The sequence below is a fragment of the Diachasma alloeum genome, unplaced genomic scaffold, assembly GCF_001412515.2.
Source record: "Diachasma alloeum isolate Michigan unplaced genomic scaffold, Dall2.0 Dall_scaffold_00782, whole genome shotgun sequence".
In the NCBI taxonomy this organism is placed as follows: domain Eukaryota; kingdom Metazoa; phylum Arthropoda; class Insecta; order Hymenoptera; family Braconidae; genus Diachasma; species Diachasma alloeum.
In genome coordinates, this window is record NW_021680912.1 from 122,981 (window position 1) to 135,392 (window position 12,412).

A 12,412-nucleotide genomic window follows, 5' to 3' on the forward strand; every position below is an offset into this window, starting at 1 on the left:
CAATTCTCATTACATTGATGTACAAATTGAAGGGAACTCCCGGGAACGAACGGGGGAGCAACTGAGGGAAGATGGTGTTGGAGTGAGTGTTTTTCAGGTGAAAAAGGAGAGTTCATTAAGGCGAAGTGAATACTAAACAAAGGCTGGGAGATTGGATGGATCTGTTGGTTTCTGGCTTGAGGAGGGAATCGAGGAGAGGGCGAGTCAAGTAGCCCCGCTGGACCGGTAAATGAAACGCGAAACAGCGAAGCCATTATCCACCAATTATTTTCTATTATTTCGTGCAGTTAGTCACTGGAGGGCAACCGGTAAGTACTCAGTGGGGTCTTGAATTATTTGAGAATGTCCTCAGAATTAGAGCGTCAAATTCATCACGAGGAAAGTGGTATTCTCCAGCGAAATGAAGGTGTATTTTTTTTGTGAAGGATGAAATGATTCCATCAATGATGAAATAAAAAATAGTGGTTACGTATTTTTCTATTTTTTTAAATTATGAAACATTTAGTATATAGTTGCCAATTTACATGCCGAGGGTTTTTAAAAATCCAATTTTCATAATGTTCATCGAATAAAATGGCGGAATACGATAATTAAATGAAAAATATTAGTCACGTATTTGTTTATTTTCAAAAATTATAAAAAACCAAGTCTACAGTTCTGAATTTTCCACGATTTATTAAATTATTATAAAAATAATACACGTGTAGACTTTTTTATTCAATTTTCATATTCAGCAATAAAAAAATTGCGTGCAAAATCTGAAGTTCCAATTCGAACGTAGTATATTTAATTTTTTTTCTGTATTTATTCCTATGACTACATCTCAGGGCTAAAATTCCCGTTTTTTGAACAATGAAAGCTAAATTGCTCATCGAATAAAATGTTGGAATACAATAATTAGATGAAAAATATTAGTCACGTATTTTTTTATTTTCAAAAATGATAAAAACCCAAATGGCGAATTTGAATTATTATTTAAAAAATACAACACACAAAAAATACAATTGCATGCAAAATCCAAATTCACAATTCGAAATAAAATAAACCAGAGCTTGTATATTTTCCCCGATAAAAGTCACGTAGCGTTTTTTTTCTGTATTTATGTCTATGACTATATTGCAAGGATAAAATGCCCATTTGTCGAACAATGGACGCTAAATTGTCGCGATTGGCTCTCGATTCTAGTCCAGCTACAAAACACAGAGGTTTAGATCGATGGCTGGCATCCAGAATAGTTTCGCAACAATTTTTATTCCATCCAAATAAAGATAAAGCGGTGGCTTTGCAGTGAAAGCTCACCAAGTGGACTTTTAATCCCCTCAAACGGAAAACATTTCTTTCGCTCGTTCTGTCCGAAAGAGAAATTGCCCGGATTATTTCAGCGGCTAGTTATAATTGGGGCATTCTTCATCATCTTCGGGCCACCCGAGTGCTCCTCGTTTACTTCAAAACGGACTCGCCCGAGTGTGAAAGTAACAATATTATTGCTCACCACGTTTCACGTTATCTTACCTTCGAAGTAGAGGGTCTCATTCCACCTTGGATTCAGAGTTCTCCTTTTGATTTTAGTCTCGAGACGATGCTTCTTGTCGGGCAGTAGTGTGACCCTCACGTACGGATCGGACGTGCCTGAAAGGTCCTTTGCTGGTAGATCTTTACCCTGGAAAGTGAAGATTTCATGTACGTTACAACAATTTCATATAATGACGTCAATTACAAAGTTTTGATCATTCGAGGGGATTGGAATGATTATTTGGGTGAATGTTTTTTGAATGTGAATGTGAATGTGTTTTTGAGTGTTCTAACCGATTAATGACTTTAGAAAAAATTATTGTTTCGTCGGAATTGAATTTTTTCTCTTTAAAGAATAATGGAATATTCATGAATGATATTTTGAAACACACAGAAAAAATTAAACGTACATTACACCCGATCATTCCAGAAAATGCCGAAAGTTTTTTTAAATTCATCTTTTATTTCTCATTTGTAATTATTTTCCTCAAGATCTTGACTTTCTTGATTTAATGACTTTGGCTTTTCATTTATTTGTTTTTCTATTTATTTATTTTCTTGGATATTCCTTGGAGATTCCATGATTCTTCGAAGGAACGGAAATGTCTAATAATATAAATAATGAAGATTTCAGGGGAAAAGGGGGAGAAAACTTCTAAAATTTCAAGTTTCAACTGAAAATTCAAGTGAATCCACGAATTTCAAGTGGAAATTAGAAAAAAAAATTCCAACCTATTTCAATTTTCCACATTTCCACGAATAATCGAAATGAAATATCCAATTTCCATCGTTTCAACTCCAGAGAAAAGTCACTGGTTAAAAATTTCAGAGATGTGCATGCGAAAAAAATGCGACCAGTTTGAATGATTTCCCTTTTTTATTGTCAAAGCAATTTATCAAATAAAAAAAAATTGGAGATAAAAATGCATTTCGGATGATACGGGTAGCACATGTGGTGCCTTCCAGAGCCATTTCAAACTGTCCAAACAGTGCACAGTTGTGTTGGATCAGGCTGTGGTTAACGAGCTGTCAACAGTTTCGTTGGAATTTATGCGTTTGTTTACACGGAAAGAAAATCCCACGAGTTCATAGATCCTCTGATATTTTTCCCACTCATATATCTGCCCAACTTCGCTCCTCCCATCCCTGAGACCACCCACATGTCCAACTTTCCACCAAATCCGTTATCCCGAAGCTCAGTTGCGCCCTAGTTATCCAGTTTTCGGACGCGAGGCATTTCGTTTTCTTGGTGGAACGCAGCATTTCTTTACAGATACCCCAAAGTTGAACAATTTTCGTGTCTCACAGACATTCTCATCTTACCCAGCAACAAACTCATATTTCAGCACTCGATATTGCCCTCCAGCGTTTTGGGGAAGTGGAAAAAAAAGATATAAGTCAGACCATTTCTCGAGTTTTCATTCTCCTTGGTTTTAGAACTTGTTTTCAGCTCTGAAAATTCATTTCTCGTTCAATTAAATGCTACCAACCGGGAAAATAACTTCTTTCAATGGAGCGGGAGGTCTTTCTTACGGGGGAAACAATTCATTAGTATTTTCCCGTCGAGTGAAATTGCGAGGGGGAAATGACGTTGATAGAATAGCCAAAGATTGAGGGAAATAATTGTCAGGGAATGAGTAGATGCGATTTTTGATGGATCCGTTAATGAGCAGTTTCAGAATCGTGTTGAATAGAGCGATTCCCCATTGCGGACTACGTGAATTGTTCCGTAATTTTTCCTGAATATTTCCCTCCGTGACCCCTAATTTTTCTAATAATCTCCAAAGGCAGAAAATTCCCATTATAATCTCAACCCCTCTCGTCGCACGACAGTATTAATCAATAAATTATCTCAAAAGCTACCGTAATTACCCCGTGAAAGTGATCTCAGCTAAAGAAGAGGAAAAAAATGGATTCTCAAAGAAGGCCAAAGTTCCACTAGAAAATCTGGCTTCATTATACCGTGCCCCGGGCATAATTGAGTCTCTCGAGTCGAGCGATAAAACCCGTAATTTGAGGATAAGCATCGAAGACATTTTTTTTCCTCACTTGTAAACTCGATACGACAGTGAGATTAATCTAGCTCATTCGGGTATTCAGTTTATGCGACGAACGTCGAGCATTTCGATCAGCCAATTTCCGCATTGCAATTAAATGAATTGTAACTTGTAATGAGTTTATTTCAACTGCCCATTAACCATACCCATGCATATAGATTTAATTTAATTAATTCGAGCGTCAGTTTGAAGCAGTGGACGTTTAACATGGATATCATCGGTATCAGGGACACTCATCCAAATGGATTTTCATTTCAATTAGTTGATACAAATGAAATGTTTCGTAACGCATGCATTTGTGGATGAGTTGCACGAAAAATGGGATATAATTTTAATGAAAACTGGGGGACGCTAATTACCTGTATTATGCGCAGGATGAGCGTTGTATTTTGATAGTCATATTCAAGACTAAAGTGTATTTGTCCAACGTTTTCGCTGGGCTCGGTATTGTCGATGTACATATCCACGAGTGAGATTGATCTACTCTGTAAAAATGCTTTCTGCAAACAGAAAAATACAAATGGAACTCAGTTAGGTTTTTTTCTGATGGCTTTCACAGGGGTAACGTTTTTTTTGTGATGAAATGTACACGTGTTTCCATTTTCTACTCTTCAGGTTTTGTTTTGGGGTTTTAATGGGAGACAAGGCTACGCAATCGAATCCGAAATATTGGTTAGATCGGGGGAGACGATTTTTTCTCGTTTGAGAGGCTGATGAAATTAAATGCGGTGAAATGGGATAGTTCACTGTTTCTTCAGGGATACAACTCAAAATATATTATAATTTAAGTCACGGGGATTTTTTTATTTGTTTCGAAATTTTTTTGAAAAATAAAACAACTTGAAACTCGTCAATTGCTTGAACAAACATGTTTTTAATTCGGAAGGATTTGTCTCTTCTGTGGATAGACACTCGCAAAAATTTAGAAAAACAGATGCTGGAGATAAAGGGAATTGAAATGCGTCAAGGATTTTAGCGGACACAAAGAAGTTGTTTTATATTAATTCAATTGAATGTCGCATTCTCCAACTTCCACTGAATCGGAAATATTATTTCTTCTACTACAAACGAATTTCGTTGTGTTTGAGAACTCGAGTTGAGATTAAGCAGGTTTTTTTAATCTACTGGGGCAGAATGGATCATAAGTTCTGCGATTTTTAAATAAATTTTCCGGTTTATTCACGAAAAAACTCTAAAACTCGTCTATTTCTCAAATAAACATCTTTTAAGGTCCGGAGAGTTTGTCACTTCTGTTTCCAGACGCTCGCAAAAATGGTGAAGAGAAAATAATGGAGATAAATTGGATTGAAGGGCTTGAATGATTGTAGCAGCCAGAAAAGACATTTTATTGATTCATGTGAAACTAGAATTTCCCAATTGTCACTCCCAGTCACAACAAGAATTGGAAATATTACTTGAAATATTACTTGAATTCATTTGAAACTGTAATTTTTCGTCTAGCACTTCAATCGCAACAAAAATCCACCACAAGAATTGGAAATATTATTTTTTGTTCGCTACAAACGAATTTTTTCAATTTGCGGACTCGACTGCAAATTACCCAATATTTTTTAATTCATAGGGGCAGGATGGGTCACAATTTTTTCGATTTTTAATTAAATTTTCCTGAGCAATCGATGGAATAACTTTCAAAATTACAATTTCGCAACGAAAAATATCTTTAGTTCGATAAAAATTCTCTCCTCTATATACAGACACCCGCAAAAATGTTGAAAACCCGGTAATGGCGATGAATTGAATATAAAAGCTCCAACGATTGTACCATCCACAAAAGAAAAGTTTGACTTGAATTCATTTGAAACTGTAATTTTTCGTCTAGCACTTCAATCGCCACAAAAATCCAATTTACATCACTTTATCAAGTTCCCCGGAGTCCCCTAATGATATTAAAAAATCCAACAACTTTTCTCCTCAGAGTATAACAAAGTTGCCCATGTTTTCTTTCACCGAGTAATAATTCCGTGTAATAGTTTACCGAGGGATGGTCTCCTTTAACGTTCGCCAGCTGCTTATTTTGTGGTCCAGCAGTTGGAGTGCGCGGTTCACCACCCCCACCGACTCCACTGCCACCTCCGGCGCCGCCAGTACCGCCGCTTCCCCCGGCCGGTGATTTGCTACCAGGATTTCCAGTCGTTCTGTAAAAACAAAAATAACCCCGAAATGTCAGTCTGCTGACCTTGCCAACATCTACACACGAATTCACAGACTCGTGTCACAGTGAATCAATACAGAATAGATTAATATTGACATGTGCCGAAAAATAGACATCAATGTAGACAAATGTACATGTAGAAAATAGAGGAGAACACATTTTTAATTGAAAATTGTCTACAGTTTGACATGAAAAATAGAATAGAGTCGTTATTTTGGGGATTCAAATGCAGTAGCTGTTGACAGTTGTGTAAACACTGCTGTAATTTTGGGGGCGATACAGAGTGAGATGTGTGCAACATATTAGCCACCCGCCCCCATCCAATAGGGATCTAATAATCTATCAAACGCCGTGAGCGCACGTGCCTATAACTATAACCAAATCAGCCATGAACTCGACAGCGTCAACTTCATCGATGGATTTAATTGGTTATTATGGTTGACGACGTAACCGCAATACATTCACCTATCAATCGATAATTATCGAGCAGCCTTTATCCATGATTCAACCCAAGGGAATGTTTACTAAAAATTGAAATATGAAAATGGAATACGTGAAAATGGAGGGGTGTGGAAGAAATCATTTTGTTGAAGGTCAACAACAACATTTGATATTTTACTTCAAGACTTTGTCTACTGAAATTGCAATCTCCAGAGTCTAGTTACATAATGTGCAGATGGAGTTCTTGTCCATAATTGAAACCGTCTCAATGGCGCATTGTGCAATCCGAATTGCACATTGAAGAATTCAAAATTGTAAATGCTTTATTTATTGTTCAAAATACCAAATGTTGAGGAATGAAGAGTCTTTGTTGTGTGTAATCCGCTGAATTTTTATAAACACTTGATTGTTGCGACTGTATTGTTATGAGTCATGGTTAAAATCCTTTTTTCCCAGTGACACTTGGAAATTTTGCGATAATTCAGTAGTGAAGTGGTAAAACGGTTCAAGTCAACTTATCTCCCAGTTGAGTTTTTGAGGAATATTTCCGAATCTAAGGGAGATAGCGAAATTTTCGTAATTATATTTATTGTAGGCCTCAATCGGCTCTACAAAAAAGGTTATAATAAAAATTTTGGTATCTCTCTTAGATTCCAAGATATTCATTGAAAATTGGCCAATAGTCAAAATTGACTTGAACCGCTTTATCACTTCGCTACTGAAATAATTCCTGTACTCAATTTTCCTATTAAATTAATAGCCAAACGTGAATTTTGAATATTCAGTGAGGTTGTTGGACTAACTGTGAAACTAATTGTGAAAATCAGGCGTTAAATTCAATTAAAGTCTCAATGGATTGTCTACAAAGCAAGAGTTGCGTCAATCATTTTTATCGGCGGCAAGGAATTAATTAAAAATATTTAGACAAAACTGGAAATCTGAATTTCATTGAAGATTGAAGGAATTAAATTTTCCGAAATAACAGAAATCATGAAAATTTCATGAAGATTAGCCGTTACAAGCTTCAAGATTATTCACTGAAAATTTCAACAAGTTTCTAGCAGCGAATGTTAAGTGTACAATGAGGAAATTGAGAGGGAAATCTGGGGCGAATGGAAAGCTGGAGTGTCCGTCATTACCCCAGCTTCACTGCTGACACAAAGTGAGAGGATGGATAAGATCACGTGATAAATAGCGAGCCCATTGAAACCAGCCGGTGCAATGGCAAACGTGCTCACTCCCGTCAGTTCTGCCAATATTTTTTGTCGGGGCGTCTTGCTTGAAATTGAAGATGTATGTCACGGTTATACCTCCTGGGCTATTCGCGATCACGTGGGGGCCGAAGGGACTTTCAGAATGGATAATTGTTTTTTATACTGTAGAAACTAGCGTCTAAAAACGTTAAGACGTTTCATAGACAGGAAATTTTCATAATTTAAGACATTTTTTCTGTCTCAGTTCAAGACACTTGAGGACATTAACAACATTAAGAGATCGAATTATAAGACGTTTTGGAAGACAAGTATTTGGAAAAGCAAAAGAGGCATTGTAAGTTTAAAACTAAAAATGCTCTAGTAAAACCCCTTGAATTTCCGGAATACAGGTCTTAATGTATAAATTTGAGACTCTAAAAATCACTTGAATTTGGGGAAAAAGTGTCTTAATTTTAGACATTAGTTTTTCTACTGGCAACAGCTAGATTCTGATGTAAGGAATATTTACTAAAGACATTAAAGGAATTAGTAACGTGAATGATTGATGCAGCAATTGGAATAAAATTATTAAAACTATTAAATGACTTGAACTTGAGGAAAAACGTGTCTTAATTTTCGACAATAATTTTTTTACTGGCACCAGCTAAATTCTGATGTAAGGAGTAATGAAAGTTGTTAAAGGAATTAGAAATGTGAATAATCAATGCAACAATTGGAATAAAATTATTAAAATTATTGAATGACTTGAAATTGAGGAAAAACGTGTCTTAATTTCTGACAATAATTTTTCTACTGGCACCAGCTGAATTCTGATGTAAGGAGTAATGAAAGATGTTAAAGGAACTAGATGTGAATGATTGATTTAACAATTGGAATAAAATTATCAACCCCAAGTTCCTGAATACCAAAGTTACTACCTGAACAATCCCCAGAATATCTGAAAATCCGTCAAAACTTTTTGCGTCTAGCGCAGTCGATTGGCTGTTCCACATCTGACGGAACGCAACTTCATTTATTACCGCTTGAACACCAACATTTCCATTTCCCCCACTTCCTGCCCCACCGACATTCGCCCTCGACGAAGTTACCGAAGAGCGAAGAACATTCCCAAAGTTCTCAAGTTTCTACGTAGTTATCACAAATTATCGTTTCATAATGTTTGCAAGTGGTACAGAAATACGTGCGTCAGAACACTGTGAGACAGATACATGGAGCATTCGGAACAATAGTCGTCAGTCAAACAGTGGAGAGTACACTCACACATACACACATATATCACGGACGAGGTGCAAATATAGACAAAAATTTAGTGTGACGTCATTTTTGTGAGACGTGCAAACGTGCATTCCATGCAGAGAGGATCCTTAAGATGCTTTCTGAATGTGTAAAATAGACAAAACAGTTTTTCTCGGGATATTTCTCAAGTCGTAAAACGTTTACACTCATACACTGATTTACATTTATCGGTTTTATACCGATTTTTATCTCTGTGCAGTCACGATATCCAATGGATTTTCGTTATGGAATCCAATGGAATTTTCATTGCATTGGAATCCATTCTGAAAAGATACTGACTATTCTGTAGAAATTTACGAGAACATTGTTTTTGTACACTGTTAGAAAACAATTGAAATTTCATGGGCAGTTGAATAGAAATTTCCAGGAGTGTGACGCTCCATTTAGGGGGGGAAATCATTTAATTTGAGACTTCAGTGCATTCAGTGAGATTCAGTGCATTTGACAATTTGATGGCATTAAAAATTTGTAGCAAGAGGAACACGAGAGCTTTTCAATTCACTTGAAGTTTTAATTAAAACATGAACATTTAATACTAAATTACACTGAATTTTCTCATTATCCAAGAATTTATTTCCATGACATGATGGAAGTAAAATTTACTGTTTCATCGATTTCTCCATAAAATTTCGAACTCTTAATAACGAAATTCACGGACAGTTGGATAGAAATTTCCAGGAGTGTGACGCTCCATTTACGGGGGAAAATAATCTAATTTAAGATTTCAGTGACAATTTGATGGAATTAAAAATTTTTAGCGAGAGGAAGACGAGTTTTTCAATTCACTTGAATTCTTAATTAAAACATGAACATTTGATACTAAATTACACTGAATTTTCTCATTATCCAAGAATTTATTTCCATGACATGATGGAAGTTAGATTTATTGTTTTCATCGATTTCTTCATAAAATTGCGAACTTTTAATAACGAAATTCACGGACAGTTGGATAGGAATTTCCAGGAGTGTGACGCTCCATTTACGGGGGAAAATAATCTAATTTAAGATTTCAGTGACGATTTGGTGGAATTGAAATTTTTTTGGCGAGAGGAAGACGAGTTCTTCAATTCACTTGAATTCTTAATTAAAACATGAACATTTAATATTAAATTACACTGAATTTTCTCATTATCCAAGAATTTATTTCCATGACATGATGGAAGTTAAATTTATTGTTTTCATCGATTTCTCCCTAAAATTTCGAACTTCTAATAACGAAATTCCTTATAATTTCATTCAATAATTTTCAACAGTGCATTTGTTAATTTTCATGTCCCCGAAATATCTACAGATTTTGACACATAAAGTCCAACACATTATTATTCCAACAATAACAACAGTGATATAATAATAAAAACGTGAAACACAATTTTCTCTGTGCTGTAATTAACATTGTACACAGTCTGATGATTAATACGCAGTTGTACTTACTCTAACTGCGCCCTGCAGATTATTCCCCCAACATAGCGATGCCATGAAACAGAAAATTAAAGCGAAGAAAGCAGCATTAGTTAAAACAGTGTCACACAGATAATCTTCATTTTTAAAATGGAAAAAAACGCTCATCTCCGTTGGATAAAATAGCGTAAAACGATGTTATATCGACTGCGCTGGAAAATAAGCGATTGAAAATGAGAAATTGCTATTTCCCTGAGGTATGACAGGAGCATTCATTCTTCCCGTTGTTATTCTATTCTAGTTAACTGGGGGTCTTGTGTCCACTCAAACTTTTCTCGTTTCACTAAATCCCAATCTCTCGACTCAGCGAAGATGTAACTCGCAGATAGACATCCTGTATCTGTTATGTTGACCGAAGTCGATGGAATTGGGGGGGGGGCGGTAGCACCGGAGAACTATAACCTAGTCTACTATCTTCTTGAGTGTCCTATAAATGTAAATCGTTACCAATAATTGTACAAGTTGGCTCTGAGTGGTGTGATAAATCCCGAGAACTGCGCTTGCAATTCATGAGTGTTCGTAATCGCTTTAGAGATTTTTAGTGGAGAAAATCGACGGTGGGATTATGAAGTACAAGGAGCCGTTTCCGGTTTGATGCTGAGAGTTCTCAAATGGGATTTTTTATTAGAGATGTTTAAGGTGTTTTTTAATTTAGTTAATTGGATTGAGAGAGGAAAGTTTTTGTCGCTTTTCAACATTTGTTCATGAATGGATTTGACAGAATCATTATATCTAAGACGGAGACATTAATCTCTGAATAATGGGATTTTTGCGTTGAATTTATTTTGAAATTAAAACATTATAAAATAAGCGGTAATTTAGATTTTTAATTTCATTTTTTATTCTAAATTATAATTGTAATTTAAAGTGATAATTTAATAATTTAAAATTGATGAGAACTATTTCCAAGTGACTTCTTGAAAATTTAACTTTCTGCGGAGGTCTGGTATTATTTTAGATTCTTAAAAAGTTTTTCAATATTTATAAACAAATTTAGACTTTCGATGTTTGAATAGGCAATTAAATACAAATTCAGGACTATATTTACCCAAATTTTCATGTTTTCATTAATTTTTGTGGAATAATTCAACTGAAATTCATAATTTTCTGGACGTTTTTCATCGAAATGTTAATTTTAGCTTCAAACTCCATTGGAATGAGAGGAAATTTTACTTATTTCTAGAATTTTTTACTCGTTAGATTTCAAAAAATGTTTAAAAATCACAAAAATTTTGAATTAAAAAGAAAGGGAATAAAAAAAATCCGATTTTTGCAAAAAATTGAAAACTTTTCTTTTCCCCACTCACTTTAAATCAATCCACACTTCAGTTAATGATCCCCACCCGATAAATACCCAATAATTCACACCGTTCGCCCCTACAAATTATCCCCTCGAATCCACCACTCAAACCCAAGACAACCCCAACAATTTCAAATTCTCCTCTCGTCCCCACAAACTCGATGCTCCTCATTTACTTCCCTCCCATTTCCCGTCTTCACCCTCGCCGACTTCAGTTGGCTTTTTCCCCTCGCCAACCGAGAATAATGGTACCATGCTTGGGTAATTGCACTCAGCGTATAACGAGGAACGAAGTTCATCGGAGGTTGGCTTGCATCAAGATCGAGTTTCGACTATGAATACAAACATCGAAAACCTCCAAAGCAAAAACATCTCACGAGAAATTATTAGTTTTTGCTTTCTCGTGTAATTGGGTCAGGCGTTTTGGCTTTAATTGAACGAAACAACCAACACTCTTCCGTAACGCATACTTTCCTCAATGAAGAAAGAAAAAAAACGATCAAATTTTGAATTCAAGGCGTTTTTTATTCATCAAGGAAAACAGAGGAAGAATAAAATCTCAAAGGACTCTTGCTACATAAATTTTATAATGTACTAAAAGTCTAATGCAAGCGACGATGCGTTTAAGGTCAATAGTCAGCGTCAAAGTGGCCTCAACGGACCCAATAGTGAAAAAAAAGCATTTTTTTAATTCTTTCAACTTTTTTTAGACTTCTGAAAATTTCTCAAAGATTCTGAATAGAAAAAATTAATTTAGACCTTCAGGGTTTGAATAACGAATTAATTAGAAATTCAAGAATATACTCACAAGAATTTTCTTCATTTCTATTAATTTTCATGGAATAATCGAAATGAAATTGACAGTTTTCATTGATTTCTTCAAATAAAAACAACAAAATCGAAAATATCTGTGAATTAAAAACATTTAGTTTGATTTTAATAAAAAAATTTCTTGGAACAA

The 12,412-nt window shown here is 35.3% G+C and overlaps 1 protein-coding gene across 2 annotated transcripts in view; it reads right to left on the reverse strand.

Annotated features, from left to right (window-relative positions):
- The window catches only part of LOC107044726 (synaptotagmin-7), a 188,303-nt gene that overhangs the window by 12,871 nt on the left and 163,020 nt on the right, over positions 1-12,412 (reverse strand). For both annotated transcript variants that reach the window (XM_015266734.1, XM_015266735.1), the window contains 4 exons: positions 10,125-10,136; positions 5,566-5,725; positions 3,929-4,069; positions 1,513-1,660 (listed from right to left, as the gene is read on the reverse strand). In XM_015266734.1, coding sequence (XP_015122220.1) covers positions 1,513-1,660; positions 3,929-4,069; positions 5,566-5,725; positions 10,125-10,136 — 461 coding nt within the window. The remainder of the gene's footprint in view (positions 1-1,512; positions 1,661-3,928; positions 4,070-5,565; positions 5,726-10,124; positions 10,137-12,412) is intronic.